This window comes from Lottia gigantea (genome assembly GCF_000327385.1).
Source record: "Lottia gigantea unplaced genomic scaffold LOTGIsca_50, whole genome shotgun sequence".
NCBI classification, from domain to species: Eukaryota; Metazoa; Mollusca; class Gastropoda; family Lottiidae; genus Lottia; species Lottia gigantea.
Genome location: NW_008709716.1, coordinates 802,709 through 820,650, shown reverse-complemented (window position 1 = coordinate 820,650; position 17,942 = coordinate 802,709). Strand labels below are relative to the sequence as shown.

Here is a 17,942-nt window from a genome sequence, read left to right as displayed (position 1 = left end):
AAGTTAAACACTAGCATTCGACAGCAAGTACTAAACGAGTTCAGTCGAGAAAATGTATCAAATGAAATACTATTATTTTCCAGTATATCTTACTCGTATAAATGTAATAAAAGTATGGTAGCCTGTAGCAACTAAGATACCTATAACTGAATAATGACTTTATTGATATTGTCATTAAGCTGTTAAAACATCAGAAGACACAACATATTAATGATTAATGTAGAAAATATTGGAAATAAACTCTGACTTACTTTTTTCCCTACAAGTACACAGCTGTTTGTTGTGTAAAGCATCAATTCATAACAAGTCGGTAAAGAGGTCTCGATCAATACTGTAGAGTATATAGGGCTATCTTGTCAGTGTATATACCTAATACTAAACTATACACAGTGCTAGTGAACACTCTCACTGGCCTCCTACCTAAAATCAATTATATCATTCTATTGAATTGTACTCAACCGTTTTAGATTCATCTTTAGTCAACGAACCATAACAATAATCTTCCCACAAGCCAGATTTATGTGAAAAAGTGACCCTTGAATGACCTGTTTACTTTATCAAATATCCCGATAAATAAGATTTAATCTGTTTCCGCGTTTGATAACCGGTGAGAAAGATTTCGCCGAAATTAGAGGCGTTAAATGGCATGTCGATTCAAGAGCTTAAAGCCTTTTGTTGTTGTTATATATACTGGATTCCAATTGCTTATGAGAGCCTTGGCTAATGCATGCAGATAGTAGGTCTAAGTAACGTTCCTCTGGACCATGTCTAATATTTTCCCAAATTCTGTATAGTAGGCTACTATAGTGAGCAGTGCTATTAACCAAAAAACAACAAAGGCTTAATTTTCGGATGATCTTTTAGTTTCTCAGGGATGCTTCCTTCCATAAATAGTTGTATTTTTTATATTATATAGATATATATCGTGTATGTTAACTAGATTACGCATGTTGATTTACAGACCAAAACTGCTATTTAATATCTCTCGTTCAGTATGCTTCAAAGAGTTATTTCCCTTAACATTTCTTTTTTCATGCCAACTATAATTAAATTAAAATGAGTAGCCTTATATCTGTCACTTTCAGCATTCTTTTTTTCAATATTTTCTTTTAAACATTAACCTAAATAAAGACATTAAAATGATAAACCCTAGTACCACAATACTGGTAATCATTGGCTATTGGGTAAACGTGCCTCTTCTGCCCAGTACCGTGGATTAGCAAATAAAAGTAAAAACATTACAACCGTCTAAGGTCATTCAATGATTGAATGTGACCTAACGAAGGTCAAGGTGATTGGTTCGAAAGTCATTATCTTGAATTCAGAGAGAATTACTGACCTAGACACCGGAACTATTTGAATTCAAGGTATCGCCATATTGTAAGATATATACTTCTTATATTAGTACCGTTGTGTAATTTGTTTATCATTGGGTAGACTTTACAATATTTGATTGAATTTCTTTTTGTCGGTCTTGTTGCCGACGTTGACATGTCGTCTGCAAGAGAATGAGGCCTATTATTCATGCACCACAAAACAAGCAACTGAGGCCGCCTATTACAAGAAACAGTCATGTGATGTAGTTTAGGTTGAAGGGAACTTAAGGCATGGGAAGATTCACTTTGCTTCTGTAAAAATCTGCGTACCGGTACACTGTCTGGACTTGGGGGTCTTCTATCTCTCTTTGACACTCCCAATACGATAGCCGCTGGCGCTAGTCTACCTCGGCTTATAGTTATAGAAAGAAAGGGGGTGTTTTGAACCTTGGGTTAGCCTATTTATCTCAATCATTTGTTTGACTTTGAAACTCATTATAATATTATTATGCATTTGGCCTAATGCTGATTTATACACAGCAGTATATCAATATCTTCTTGACAATCTTGATGTGGATAATTTCTTGGGCTACCATTGCCTTATAGTTTTCTGGTTTTATATAATGCTACACGTGGCGGAGCCATTAGGTATAATGACTAGTTAGAAAACGGCAGATATTTCTCCCCTTCCTGCACCTGCTTCCCTGCCTCCGCAACTGCTTTTATACGCGTATATTTAACCTTAATTAGTCTAATGTAGCCTAATTGTCTTTTTAGAGAGATTGCACCATGAAGCCTAAGGTTTATGTTACTCGAATTGTACACGAAGAGGGCTTAAATATACTCAGAGAGAAGTATGAAGTAGAAGTCTGGAACAGTGATGACGTCATTCCTCATGATGAGTTAAAGAAACACGTCAAGGGAATATCGGCATTATTTTGTACCATTGCTGATCAAATTGATTCGGAAATACTGGATGCTGCAGGTAATTGACTGTATTAGTTAGTATCCTAACCGAAATAAATATAAATATCTGAAACAAATAGACCAGTACCGTTTTCTTAATAAAACATGGAAACAATATAATTACCTGATAAAGACATGGTTATCTATTGGTGTGTAACCTTGGCCAGTGCTTTCATTGAGACTCGTATCAATACACCCTAATACAGACTTGAACGTTATTTGATACTTCATATGCCTAGGTACGGTACTAATTTTGATCTAATGCATTGTAGGGGAGAATTTGAAAGTAGTTGCCACTATGTCGGTGGGTACGCATCATATTAATGTTAAAGATTGTAAAAAAAGAGGAATTCAAGTAACCAATACACCAGATGTGGCCTCTGATAGTGCTGCTGAATTAACTGTGGCTTTACTCTTGTTGACTACCAGAAGGTGTTTGGAAGGTAAGTGTTTGTGACAGGTACTAGTAGCACAAATTAGAAACCACCATGAATGAACATTATATCTTTTAGGTTGTTACATTATGGCCCTCATATGTTATTATATATTTTAGACAATGATATTTAACCAATTTAAAAATAACTACAATGGCCTGAAGAACATCGATTGGGCATTTTTTCTTCTTCAAATTTTAGGAATTGAAGCCGTTGAGAAAGGTGAATGGGGAAAATGGAAGCCCATGTGGATACTTGGTACTGAATCGGTTAATCGAACAATCGGTATTATAGGTATGGGCCGAGTTGGATTTGGTGTTGCTCGACGAATGAAACCATTTGGTGTATCAAGAATTCTTTATAATGACGTAGCACCATCATCCTTTGCAGCAGACATCGATGCTGAATTTTGTTCACTTGATCAACTTTTAACAGAATCAGATATTGTTTGTATTTGTTGTGCGCTCACTCCTCAAACAGAAAATCTGATCGACAAGGCAGCATTTCACAAAATGAAATCTAATGCAGTGTTGATAAACACATCTCGTGCTGCTGTTATTGATCAAGAAGCTTTATATGAATCTTTAAAGAACGGGGTAATCCATTCAGCTGGCTTAGACGTTACTAACCCAGAACCTTTGCCAAAAGATCACCCACTGCTTACTTTGGACAATTGTATAATTTTACCACATCTTGGTACAAACACAAGTGAAACACGAGCCAGTATGTCTATAAATACTGCTCTGAATATTGTAGCAGTTTTGGATTCATGATTTCCGAATTTTTTTGCAAAATGCATTTATATTCTTTGTTATGTAATTTTGGTTGCTATAAATATCTAACAAAGTTGCAGAATACCACATAACTAGAGGAACATGTGATAGAAGAGCACATTTTAGTAATTGTTGTTATTTTTGATTTGGTTTATAATAAACGACTAGAATATATCATGCACTTAGTTCATACAATGGTGCACCTGCTTTAATATAAAGGCCTCGCAAATTCTTCAAGATAAAGTCAAATGAAAATTTCGAAAAAGTCATTCCATTACTTTTTAAGTATGGTTGATGAACCACTCAGATCACATTGATCTTGAAATATTAAATGTATGCAATGATTTATCTCACAGCAAAGGAAATATATTAACTAACTTTAAACTTATTATAAATCCCATACGAATTATCGTGTCCCATTTGATGGCATGTCTAAGTAGCAGGATAGCAACCATTGACTCTAGCTTAGGAATCTGCCATGGATTTTGTGTTTTTAAACAATTTATGTTAAAAATGTATAGAACGGACCGAAAATACTGATCACAAATATCACAATATACATTGTCTTATGTGAATGAATGTCGAGAATTGCTTATCTAAAAGTAGTTACAATGTGGTAGTTAGATAGACACGATAGCATAATAAGACACGATTTTGAAATCTTATAAGTGTTCTCAGTGAAATTAAACCTTCCAATAGTCGGCATGTAAAATGAAAATCCAAGTATCGTCACTTCCGAATGTAATTATTTAAGTTTTTTTTGTATTTGTTTTTGTTTTTATATGAATTTTTTGATTAGACCCTAAGGTTGGGTGATCTGCAAAGTCAAACTGGACAACACTTAAGCAAACATCTAAAAGTTAATACCTTTTAATGGAATTTATAAACAAACTTATTAAAACATAGATAGTCCTCTGATTTTAAAGGAAACACAATCAAAAGATATACATTACAATAGAAAAATACTATAAGGCATTAAAGTATGGTAGTTCTCTTAATTCTACTTTATAATTCAGCAACCATTTCGGTCCTTGGTGTCTCCCACCTTTTAACTCATCTTGCCATACACCAGATGGTAGGTAAATGTCCCGAGATGTCTGACCTTTTTTTATAACAGGAGCAACAAGAATTGAGTTTCCTACTAAGAATTCGTTATCCACAGTTAACGCAGTCTCATCCTTTGGAGAACTCCACCAAATCGGACGAATTATTGGGTCCCCTGTTGTCATTGATTCCTTTGCTAAACTTACCATCATAGGAGCATATTTAGCATGTAAATCAGTGTATTTCCTGCAAAGCTCTATCACTTCAGTATCGTAGATCCACGGTGCTATAGAATATTGTATGGTGGGAAAGAAGGTATTTATTTCCATCCACCTGATGAATAGTTCTCTATCTGGATAAGCTCCACCTTTAAATGTTACCAGATCGCCATATGCATTTCCACCAACCATATCAGCTAAAACGAAGGGGTAACCCAGCAATCCAAAAGTCAAGATTGTAGGTATAAGAGTCTGTATCCCTGCCTTGTCATCCCATGATGAGGATCTGTCAAACATTCTTACAAATATAGGAAGATGTTGGGTTCGATATGCTATGCGGACCTCCTGATGTCGTATGTTGATGTCAGCTCTGTACGCTAATGTCGCCCATAAAGTTGCAAATTGTTCGGGAGACCGAAGTTTACTTTTGGTGACATAATTCTTAGGTAAGTAAAAAGATTCACCAGCATCAAATTTGAATGAGCTAACGCCATACTTTCTCTGCAAATTGCGTAGCTTGTGCAAAAACCAATCGACAGCCATTGGATTAGTAACGTCTAGAATTCCAGCCATATCTCCATCCCACCATCGGACAAGAGCTGGCACTGTGTCACCTTTACTCTTGATCAGAAATCCACGACTTGCAGCTTCAGGGAAAGAGCTGGAGTTTAATTCCATGAATGGGTGTACCCAGAGTGTAACTCTAAAATCTAGCTTGTTCAATTTATTGATCGTCTTTAACGGATCGGGAAACTTCTTATTAAACTCTAGATCTCCATAAAATGGCGTCCAATCGTCATCGATTTCTATCTGAGAATTAGTAAATCCATACCTGATCACAGTATTAGCATATTCTACAGTTGTCGTATCATTAATATCTTTATTATACTGAGCCCAAGTACACCAAATTGGTTTATAGAATAGCGTTTCGTCTGGAATGTTTTCTGGTTTTGTGTAATAGGTATTCAGCAGGTACGATCTTATTGTCCTTACATTCCCAGCTTGACATATAGTATAAGACAACCTTGGAAGTCTTTGTGTGTTTAAATACGGATAACCCACATTTTTACTGGAAAAGCACATCCTTCCATCGCCGGAGCTGTTGATGCTTAAAAAAGAGGAATTTCATCCGGTATATAGAGACCAAATCCTGCCGAGTTAAAGAACAATCTTTCATGTACACCTCCAATAGATTTATCATGAAAAAATAAATCTGTGGAAACAAATGGAGTCTCGGACATTACAATCTTCTCCAACGGCCACGGTTGCCAAACATGTTGAAAACCACCATACCAATGTGCTTTACCAAGATCATAACAGTGCTGTAGTTCAGATAGATCTAAGGTTTCTGAGCTCCATTCTATGTCATAACATGACGCTTGCTCTGATGAGTAGGAATGGATTCCAAGCCTGGAGTCATCATACGCTACCTCCAAGTCATGACCCTTTGTTTTCACGTCCTTGATGAAAGCAGAATGTCTGATATGCCCATACAGCTGATCCTTTTCATTTGGGCCTATCCTCAGCCTCGACCCGTTAAGAGTCAATCCATGTAGCTTGTATTCACTGCTAAAGCTTTTTGTAATCTCACCATTATGGTGCACATATTGAAATATAACAAACGAAGTTATTGTACTTAATATAGTCGCTGTAAGAACATCAGGTACACTCATGTTGTACAGTTTCAAGTTATTTTAATAGTTTTAGTGTAATTCCTCACTACTACAGTATTGTACTCAGACTGACAACTTATCTTAACCTTGGGGTGCTAACCTACTTACTTTGTTTGAGCGAATAAGTATTATGCAAACATTGAAAATATTATCCACAATGACTATGAGCAATATGAAACTAAACAAATAATCCATGCATTTTCAATTTCAAGGCTTTGTAGAGAAAAATGAACGTACGAAGTTGTTCTACGCCTTATTAAGTCCATTGAACCAGGTCGACTTGGCAGATTCATTTCACAGTGGCAAGGCGAGTGATATAATATTAAAGGCAACACTGATCTGTAGCTTATAAATTTATAGATCAGTGGGTTAGTCAGGTAAAGTTAATCCGAAACTCTCTAATTATCTGTGATAATTCGATAACGCAGAAATTTGCCTTGTTCCTTTGAAAAATTAACACCAATTCGGGGTAGTCTACTGACTGGTGGGCTAGAAAGTTTCGCATTAGAAATAGACTTGAGCAGAAAAGTAAAAAACTTCACTTCATTAATCTGTCTTTGGGTCTTTGATGGTTATCGGCTGTGAAAAGACTTTGATGCATATTTCAACCAATCGCGTTTAACGATACTCGTGACCCGATACTTAAACATGTCAGCGCCCATGAGGTGTTACACAAGAAGAGTTGTTTTCGAATAATTGAGTAATAAACTATATTAATTTGCTTAAATTGCTTATTTTTGATAATAACATAAACATGGGGAAGAATAGCAAGAAATCTGGGCAGCCGATGCTTGGTAGAACTATTATCAAAGACAGATTTCGTGGGAAGAACAAAAGTGGTGGTACTGGTGGAAAACAAAATTATGTAAGTGTCTATTTATTGAAGATTGTCTCTGTCAATCCTCCCTGTTGTGTGAATTCCTTTCAGTCTGCATAATATGCTGTTATCAAAACATAAAAATAAATCAGGAAAAAAGTGCATTATTGAATTTCTAATGAGTTATGTTATTGCTACTCTTATGTCACAGAATCAGCTCTATAAATTCATGAATTAGCACCCCTATTGATAAATTGTTTTGTCAGTGGGAAATTAGCCGACTCTTTTACTAATTTGAAATCTGGGGATAGTGAACTAGAACTGTGGGTGATAAACAAGAGCTTGGTGTTGTAAACAAGAGCTAGGGTGGTAAACAAGAACCAAGAACTTCGGGTGGTAAACAAGAAATGTGGGGTAACTAGAAAAATGTTTTTAATTTCGTGCTTATTAAAAGTATTATCGATATACAAGAGATGAGAACCCCAGCCTCTGTCATGTTCACTTGTAACCTCTTGTAACATTATGTTCTATTAGCATTCTTAGAATTATAGCAGCTTATTCTCGAAATTTTCTGAACTTAATTTATTCTTAGTCATAATATACAATAATACACTTAAGATTGGAAGTTATGCAGTACTGACAAAATGCCCTTATATCTAATGCAGAGTCATGTTGGGTTTGTAGGCCACACATATATCAAGACTAAATTTCATAGTTCCGAAAAAGTATGGCGGCCAATTGACATAGCACCGGTTGACAATAAATAACTATCCAATGGCAAGGTGATAATCAATTTTAAGTAGGAGTTATTTTCATAGTTTGTTCTCCTTTACAGCTAATAATGCCAGTCTACGGAGGAATTACAGTTTGAAAATGGGTGAAATGTAATAAATAAGGGTGGCGAATAATTGTTTGCCAACAAGGTGACAAATATCCTCGGCCATGCCATGGATGGTGTCTTTGAGACATGAATTTTCTCACAGCTAACTGACGCGGAGAGAGGCTTCTCATTTCTAGATATGCTTCTGTATAACCCTATCTATCCAGAGAATCTGATATAACAACAGATATTTGCCTTGGAGAGTGACCACTAACCATTTCCGTGGTAAAATATGGAAGAAAATGGAAACTATCATTTTTGGAATTTGCAATGTATAGAGTAAGGAATCAGATCACTGCATTTATAAACTGAAATGATTTTGTCATTTTACAAAAAATAAATGGGTTGGTTTTGTTTTTCAGTTGCATACAACAGAATTAAATGATGGTTATGACTGGGGTCGACTAAATCTTCAGTCAGTGACAGAACAGAGTAATTTAGAAGATTTTCTGTCTACAGCCGAATTAGCTGGTACTGAGTTCACTGCTGAAAAATTAAATGTGAAGTTTGTAGACCCTGCTGGTAATATTGGTTTATTATCATCAGAAGAGAAAGAAAAAGTCCATGAAGCTCAACAGAAACATAGAAATCTTTTAAGCATTCCACGAAGGTATGGCTTTTAGCTTTTCCTGACTTTTAAGGCTTTAATTTTTAATGGCAAATATGATTTATTAATAAACCAAGTATTAACGTACCTAACTGCAAAACAACATTTTGACGAAACATTGGCAGCAGCTAATGAACTTTTCACATGAGGAAGTATATCAATCATAAGAGAATAAGTCGGATATCAGATAATCAAATGATATTTTTTGTGCTGACATGCAGCATAGTGCTGGATTGCAAATGAATGCAGATCATATATTTGAAATGTATACTTAACATTTGATGAGCAAAGTATAGCAAAATAGTTTGTATTTGAAATGAAACTTACTTTCTTCTGTTATTGAGTCAACACTTCAAGTATATTGCCAAATTTTTGTTTATGAAATGAAAAGAATTTATTGATTGTTACAGACCAGCATGGACAGAAAAAACAACAGGAGAAGAACTAGAAATGTTAGAAAAGGAATCATTTTTGCAATGGAGAAAACTTCTAGCCAAGTAAGAAAAATACCTCTAGGAGGATTTTGTCCATCTGTTATAAACCCTCTAAAATCTATTGTCAACAACCATTTGTAATGAAGCTTGATATGCATATTGATTATCATTTTCTAAATTGCTCCACCTTTTTTCATCCCTTTTACCTTTGTATACAATACAAAATGGAAGATTTTGTGTTTGAGTTTTGTATTCCTTTTTGGTAGTGTTTATAATTTGTAGATTACAAGAAGAAGAACATATAATTATGACACCGTTTGAAAAGAATTTAGATTTTTGGCGTCAGTTGTGGAGAGTAATTGAAAGAAGGTAAAATACCTCAAACTTTTGTCTATTCCAAAGTATTGTACAATATATAATGCTAAAAATATTCCAAACTTTGAGAAAAGCAGGCCTCAATTTCTATGCTGATAAACAAAAAAAATGAATTTTGGCAGTAGCCTATGTAAGTGGTGGTAGTAGTGATTTTGTAAAGGGGTTTATTGAAAAGGACAATTTATAATAACATTAATTTCTTTTTTCGACAGTGATATTATAGTCCAGATTGTTGACGGTAGAAATCCATTGCTCTTCCGATGTAGTGACCTGGATAAATATGTTAAAGAGGTCAATAAGTCAAAGGTTAACTTATTGTTGATAAATAAAGCAGATTATTTAACTAGTAAACAAAGGTAAGACATATAGAATAATTAGGGCTACTTTGGTGCATATTTTCTGAAAGTTATGAGAAATTTTATGGTCAAATTATTTTTCTGCTTTTCTCAAACTGCATTACAGCTAAATTGGACTTGTTTCACAAATTCTAACAAAGATGTAATCCAGACTTAAGAAAAACTGTAATTCGATTGGTTGATAAAGCTAAATTTACTATTGATTTTAGTAAAATTTAAAGTTTACATACTGTTCAACTACCATTTGTTTCAGAGAAAGATGGTCAGAGTATTTTTCTAAACATGGTGTAAAGATAGCTTTTTGGTCAGCTTTAGAGGAAACTACTAGACAAACAGAGGTAAAGACTAGCAGTTAGTATTTTAAAGCTTACAAGAACAAGAAACCCATCATGTCACATGGATGTATTGACTCATTGAAAATCATGTGTTATATTATTGAACTGTAATATTTTACAGGAAGCACAGCAAGAGAAAGAAAAAGAAAATATTAAAGATGATGAATTAGATTTAGATATAAGTGACAGTGAGGGAGAGGAAGACTCATTTACTACAGAGTCGATACAAAATTTAACACTGGATCACAAACATGAGTTAAATGAACCTTCTTCATGTGACACTGATACAAATCTGACGATTAAATCAATTGCAAGTCAATCAAGTGATAAAACAGACAGTTCACAGTGGATAAATGAAAAATCAGACTTTTCAAATCAGTCAAAAGGAATTGGAGATACCAAGACAGAAAACAGTGCTACATCCTCAGATAAAGTTGTGAATAATTCATCTAATATATTATGTGGAGAAGAGTTGTTAGAATTATTGAAGTCACTACATACAGGACCCTATCATACTGATCATGTTCTCACTGTTGGTATGGTAAGTAGTTTTATATGCCAATAAAAAGGCAAGCTGTAGTGAGTTGTGTATTTGCTCAATTTAATTGATAGCTTTATGGACAGCTTTGAATGAGACAGTTTCCTCTCGTTCGTCAAAGCTGAATCTTGTCAAAACTGTAGTCAGTTTAAGTAAAAATGTTCTTCACCTGAAAGGATGTGTGATTATATCTTTATGTATTTATATTTTAGGTTGGTTATCCCAATGTAGGTAAAAGTTCTACAATAAATGCTATATTAAAAACTAAAAAAGTGCCTGTATCAGCAACACCTGGTAGAACCAAACATTTTCAGGTATGATAGATATTTTAATACCTAAAGCATATAAAAAAAAAGAGCAGAATATACATACTTTCTTAGCAGTTCTGACATATAAAGAGAACAAAACACCTAATATAAACTTTGTAATCTGTGTCGTTGGCTATTTTTAAAAATGCTATGATTATATATCAGACATTGTATGTGGAACCTGATTTAAAGTTATGTTTTTCTCTATATATATTAGACATTGTATGTGGAACCTGATTTAAAGTTATGTTATTCTCTATATATTTCAGACATTGTTATGTTATTCTTTATATTATTTCAGACATTGTATGTGGAACCTGATTTAATGTTATGTTATTCTCTATATATTTCAGACATTGTATGTGGAACCTGATTTAATGTTATGTGATTGTCCAGGATTAGTGTTCCCATCATTTGTATCAACCAAAGCTGAGTTAGTTATTAATGGTATATTACCAGTTGATCAAATGAGAGATCATCTACCACCTATTAATCTGATATCCTTTAATACAACACACTACATATCCAAATAATGAAACAACTTTTGTGTTGACTTTTATAATTTTTATATATTGAAATATATTAATGTACATATTTTTCTGAAACATAAGTGACATCTTATATTTCTTAACTGATTGAACATCTGTGAAAGGATACCACGACATGTATTAGAGATAGTATATGGTATCAATATACGGAAACCAGGAGAAGGGGAAGATCCAAACAGAAAACCAAATGCTTATGAACTGCTTAATGCTTATGGAGGTAATGATATCGATTTTTTTTTTTTTTGGTGTAAAATAGAACAAAGTCTGCTAATTTGAACGGCTATTCTATCAACTCCTTATGGTTCGGGCTGTATTTGTCTAATGTCATCATTTGGCATGATTCTTTGTTTATGATTTAAAATCCTAGAGCAAGAAATCTTTCATGACAATATAGATATTGATTTTTTGATGTATGTATCACAGTATATATAATTATTTCAGCTATGAGAGGTTATATGACATCACGGGGTGCACCAGATGGTCCTAGATCAGCAAGGTATATTATCAAGGATTATATTAACGTAAGTGTTTATAGCATTTTGTTCTTTGAAATTATGGAAATGGTCTTGCTTAGCTTCTGCTATAAAGAATTTACATAGATTGGTATAGGTTTTAAGAAGGGAAATATTTATACAGCTGAAAAAAATGCAATGTGTGGTTTTTAAGGTTGTGAAGTAAACTTGTATTCAGCTTTATCTCAAAATAATGGTAATAAAACAAGTTAAAACCTAGTGATACTACATCTTAGAATAAACATAAAATGTAGTTCTCAAGAATGGTCAATATGAGTATATATTCATCAGTGAACTTACCTGGTGTCATAAAGTTTCAACAGAATCTAGAAAATTGGAAAATTCATAAAACTAAGTGATTATTGAAAAACGCTTAATCATAATATTAAGCATTTTTGAAAAGTTAATTGCATTTTTATTAAGTTTTTTGGATTTATCGGATTATGTAAGGATCCTGTTATGTTATTTATGACACCAGGTATATCTACTGATGAATATATGCTCTTATTGGCCAGGTTTAAATTTTTTAAATTTATGTTTATTCTAAGACGTAGTATCCCTTTAAGAAACATACTGTAATGATTAAAAATAGTACTAATTATTATTTATATTTGTTCAGGGAAAGATTTTATATTGTCATCCACCACCTGGTATTGAATCAAGTGATTTTCAAGAAGTACAAACGATTACAAAATATCAAGTTAAAATACCTATTCCAGAACCACAAGTTAAACCAGATACTTCTACTAGTAAAACACAGGTAATTATCCATATCTAGTTCTTTATATAGGATTTATGATACACATCTTAATAGATATTTATAAAGAAAAGTTTTTAGCAAGAAACGTGTGAAGTAGGTCTATATACAAGTTTGACTCCTATTGTGGGTCATCATGTCAGTCCATGTTATGATATTATGATATTTTTATTTCTCTTTTCAGACCAAGTCTAGTTCGTTAGATAAAGAGTTTTTCTCAAAGGTATGGACACTTTATATATTGTTACATCAGAAGTCATAAGGTAAACCAATAAATTGTTGATCATCAAAAATGTCATGTTAAGTTTGAATTTCATGTGTTATTAATGAAATTAATTAAATGAAGATATCTATTTTGTAGATGTATGCAGCCTCCCATGTTAAAGGAGTGAAATGTATTCGTGTAGCTGGACGTCCTGATCTATCTACCCCATACAGTAGTCAGCAATCATTGAATACAATCGGAGAAAAACCATGGAGACATCATCATAATAAAAATAAGAAAGAAAAGTTACGAAAAGTGTACTCTCATCTAGATCAACATGATTATTATTAAAACATAATGTCTCTGATATTTAACCGTAGATCTTGATAGTACAACGCAATCTGTTGTGTTCTATGAAATATTTTCTTGACAAAAGTGCTATATTTATCTTCTAAATATGATATTGCCATCATATACTTTCATGTTTGAATTAATGAGAGGTGAATGGCCTCTATATTTTGTGATGATTTTATATGGAATGGATAAGAGCTTATCTCATGATACTGATATTTATTTTGAATATAAAATCCTGTACAGATAGGTTTGGAAATAAATGTTGACTTTTCAATATAAGGCTGGACCAATTTTTTTTTCTTGTTTTACCAATCTTTTTACCTTAAATCAGAGAAGAAAAAAATCCCCATTGGCTGCACTGGAAGAAAAAATTATTTTTTATCAAATCAATACCAAGAATGTGGAAAATTCCAGGTCAATCCTAGCTTTCGTAATTTTTTCACTCCTGTCCTTTACAAAATTTGGGTCTTTTTTACCCCCTGCCAAGAAAATAAATTGGTCTTGTTTAAGAGATATCAGTATTTGACAAAGTATAATTTACAGTATAAAATGTGTTTTTTACAACTAGTCAGAACCAATCTCAAAGTATGTGCATCAGAGTTACTATTTGATATTTTACAGACACAAACGACAATGCCTATCTTTAATGAAAATTGATACTTCTATCACAACTTTATTAGCTGGATAATGACAATCATGTTATATTATTTAACCTTATTTCTTACTTGCTAATGATAACCCAGCTATGATCATCACTTTTCAGTTAGCTGTCTCTCAGTAGAAACCCTTCAAAATGGTTATTCAATTTAATATATTTATGAAATATATGTAAGAACTAGATAATTATGAATAGTTTATTAACAATGTATATAAAATGTAAAATAAAAGGAATTTAAGGGCTAGATTGTTTTGATGTTGAAGGATTTTTCAGTGAATCCCTTTCAGTTGCAAGCCCCTGATAAACATGATGTTAAATAAATGCACAAGAAAATAAAATACTAAACACAATAAGTTAATTTCACCTTATTTGCCTCATTAAATAATTAAAATCATTCCATATCGAAAAGAAAAGGGGGACATAATTCATGACTGAATTGCCAGTGTAATGATGAAGTTGGCTGTAAGAAGTCAGTATGTGGAGTAATGGATTCAATCAGGTAGTTTGAATATGACATGATTACAGGGAGTGAAAGATATAAGAGAATAAAGGTGTCTGAAGTAAATTAACTGTCGTTGCACCCATCAAAAAATTGAAACGTTACATTTCCAGACATCTCAATATCATTCATACTCTTAAGTTTAAACAAATTAAAAACATAAATACAAATCCACTCTCCTTTGTCATGAAATAAAATATACAAAACACACACATACTAAAAACTAAATCAAAAACATTCCATCAAATAAATCACAATCACGAAAAAAAAAGAAGAAGACAAAACAAGCACAATATTGCACTCTCAAATACCAATAAAAGTAATTAATAAAAATGTTGGAATATCAAATGGAAGGTAATGCTAAACGTAACTTAATAGAAAACCAAGCAATTTTTGACGCCCCCAAAGAAACCAGATAACTTTCTCAAAATACTGGGTGTGACATCATTTCTCACAAAATAAGTATATATACATATGACAGTTAAATCACTGACTGGGCTATTTTTGATCACTGTTAAACTATCTAAGGGACAATTTTTATTTTCCCCAAGCATTGATAATACTTAATTCAACAGGTTTCCTGAGGCAGATACACATTAAAAAATTCAACTGGTTTCTTACTGCTGCAGGCACATGAACTGTTTTGTTTGGTGATTTTTGTCACAGACAAGTCTTGTCAAGAGTTTCAAATACTGTCAGCTGGCACACAAGGGGACAAAAAATCTCAATTTGGTTGTGTTCCGCTTTGTCAATCATATCATATGATGATCATGCAGTTGAAGTGAGAAGGATAGGATAATGATGGGTTTTGTCTGGTCGTGAGTGCTGTCAAACCAATAAATGAATCAGTGACAAATATCAAACTGGTCTGATTTTTAGAATCCTGTCAACAATAATATTGTCCAGGAAGCAAGGACAAAACAGATTTGACTCAAGATTGGCATCTACCACAAAAATCATGTGACCGCTGCATTAGGAAGATACACATTTCAAAAATTAACCTGTTTGTGTAGCTAGGTTACATGGAACCTGACGGATATATTACATAAATAAATAATATTGAATAAATATATACACTAACCATGAAATATAAATGACAATTAAAATCTTGAATAATGTTCTTCATGAGCATAAGTAAATTCAGAAAATTACTTTCAGGTACACTCACGCATCTTTAAGTTACCTCTATTAACTTCATTTATGTTTCAGGTATTCAATTCTCTAGTGTCCTTTGTTGAAATTTATTTATTTTTTGATCAATCTTTATTTCAAAATGAATTGTTGGAAATTATTGTTTGTTTTTCTCTCTTCAACCATGAGTTTGAACAATATTCAATATGACATAGGCGGCCATTCATTAATACGCACTTTACGTATAGACCCATCAAAAACTCTATCCATCCATATAGTTAAACCATTTAACATATTATTAACATACATCACTCTTTTGTCATGAGATTCTACATCATAGTCTTCATCATCTGTATTCTCTTCTGCTGAATCTAATAAACCCATGGCTTCACTAACATTACTGTGTTGACGTAAATATCTTCGTGTTTTACGAGGATGATACAAATAATAATATTTACGATATCCATTTATAGCTAACACTGTTCCTACACAGTTATTTATTTTGATTTTTTCTAGTTTGATTTTATTACCAAGACTTGTCTCTAGTAGGTTTTGATACCAACTAATATAATATTCTAATTGTAAAAATCCAAATGTTAAAGCACTATACCTGTAATATAAATAATGGTTTAGTTACCGGTACCAACTAAGAGGAATTAGTTCCAACATGCATGTCATTCATGTTAATGGCAAATTTGTATATGCTGTATTTGTCTGCAGGTTTCCACAAAAAACTCTCAGGTCCTATTATGCATATTTCATAGTTATTCAATTTTTAAATATCTTACCTTGTATAGGGTTGCATCATTTCAGCGTATTTCCACAATAGAGACTGTTTAAATTCATCATTAGTACAGATGATAAAAGTTAAACCTGTATCAGCCTCTTTGACTAGATTATTATAGGTATCATATCTTAGTTCATATAGATGTATGGTTTGATTATCAGGAGAACTGAAACAAAAAACCTCATACTGTCAAAGAGGATACTTTATCATGTAGACTAATTTACTTTCAGAAGGACGTGGGGATGTAAAATCTAGTTCAGAACTCAGAAGTACTATTTTCCACATTTTTGTTATTTTGTTTCATCAAAATTCTTTACTACATGCCATATCTCATAATATAGACAGTCGATCTGGATTAATCAAATTGTAATGATCAAATGTTAAATATATCAGTTGATAAAAACATTTGAGAACAATAATTACCTGGAAGGAGGCCGTTTCTGAATATTTTTTTTAGCTTCCATCTTTTTTTTTACTTCCTCTGCTTCCAGGTTTGTAACTTTATGCATAAAGAATGCCATAATTCCAATAAACAGTACTGTTAGTACAACACTTAGTAAGGTCATAGTATCATATCTGAAAATCAAAAGATATTGAATCATTACAAATGGTTGCCTAGCAAGATACGCCCACTTTCCTGATACATTTTCAGTATATCTGTGTCAAATCATACCAAAAATCTAATTTGTGCTTATATTGTTGATTTAAACAAACACACATTATTTGATAAGATAGCTTGCCAGGCAAGGTAATATACGCCCACTGATAGCTTTGTTTGAAATTGAATATTTGTTAGAAAATAGCAAACATAGACACCAGGAAATATTCAACTTATACCCAAATCCATCACAAACTGTGCCATCACAAGTTAAATATCAAACACATTTGTAAGAATAACGGCAATAACTTGTATTTTATATTTCAAAACGTTTAGTTTTGATTGTGATCAATTTCATCAAGTTGTCAAATTTATTTTAGACTTCTGCTTTGTAGAATAAAAATTACGTGTTTTACAAGATTTTTGATCAGATTTATCCTTGGGTGATTTCAATAAGTCTGTCATGAATTGTGTATTTGCAGATTATATTCAAGCAAATTAGGTTGAAATATTTTTTTAAAAGTTTTATGTATCGAGTTTATGACAGGTGGGAGTTGCTAATATTTACCACCTTTTTTCTCCTGTTGAATTTAATCTTTTTATATCCTTACATTTTTTTTCTCGAAGATTTGATTAGTTTGCATGAAATGCAATGGATTTGTAAGTATACTTGATTGCAGCTGTCTTGGCTAATAAGGACAAGAAAAGAATTGAATTTTACTATTATGACAGTTTATCCATTAGCAATAATTCTATAAGTAATTACTGCTCAATGTGCCACAGGAATAAGAAAAAATGTGATAAATTAACAAAGTTTTA

At 32.7% G+C, this 17,942-nt stretch overlaps 3 protein-coding genes across 3 annotated transcripts; 2 read left to right on the top strand and 1 right to left on the bottom strand.

Annotated features, from left to right (window-relative positions):
- The first annotated feature begins 1,278 nt into the window (after positions 1–1,278).
- On the top strand, positions 1,279–3,662 carry LOTGIDRAFT_234402 (hypothetical protein). Its single transcript, XM_009062237.1, has 4 exons — positions 1,279–1,380; positions 2,094–2,301; positions 2,555–2,725; positions 2,918–3,662. The coding sequence occupies exons 2-4, from the start codon at positions 2,106–2,108 to the stop codon at positions 3,487–3,489; spliced, it is 939 nt and encodes a 312-aa protein (XP_009060485.1). The 5' UTR covers positions 1,279–1,380; positions 2,094–2,105; the 3' UTR covers positions 3,490–3,662.
- A 792-nt stretch (positions 3,663–4,454) lies between these two features.
- Positions 4,455–5,048, bottom strand: LOTGIDRAFT_165230 (hypothetical protein; the record flags this gene model as incomplete). Its single annotated transcript, XM_009062236.1, has 1 exon — positions 4,455–5,048. One exon carries the CDS (start codon positions 5,046–5,048, stop codon positions 4,455–4,457), a length of 594 nt encoding a protein of 197 aa, XP_009060484.1.
- Positions 5,049–7,178: 2,130 nt separating this feature from the next.
- LOTGIDRAFT_165229 (hypothetical protein) lies at positions 7,179–13,447 on the top strand (the record flags this gene model as incomplete). The annotated part of the gene is made up of 14 exons (XM_009062235.1): positions 7,179–7,289; positions 8,484–8,731; positions 9,139–9,225; positions 9,445–9,531; positions 9,750–9,893; positions 10,147–10,231; positions 10,608–10,769; positions 10,979–11,080; positions 11,428–11,507; positions 11,727–11,839; positions 12,064–12,143; positions 12,754–12,894; positions 13,076–13,114; positions 13,253–13,447. 14 exons carry the CDS (start codon positions 7,179–7,181, stop codon positions 13,445–13,447), a joined length of 1,674 nt encoding a protein of 557 aa, XP_009060483.1.
- Positions 13,448–17,942: the final 4,495 nt, after the last annotated feature.

Bases quoted from the DNA above. Each gene is read 5' to 3' on its own strand.
- LOTGIDRAFT_234402 (XM_009062237.1), top strand. From the start codon at position 2,106: ATGAAGCCTAAGGTTTATGTTACTCGAATTGTACACGAAGAGGGCTTA. The intron at 2,302-2,554 runs GTAATTGACTGT...AATGCATTGTAG, and splicing joins GGAAATACTGGATGCTGCAG to GGGAGAATTTGAAAGTAGTT. The intron at 2,726-2,917 runs GTAAGTGTTTGT...TTCAAATTTTAG, and splicing joins TACCAGAAGGTGTTTGGAAG to GAATTGAAGCCGTTGAGAAA.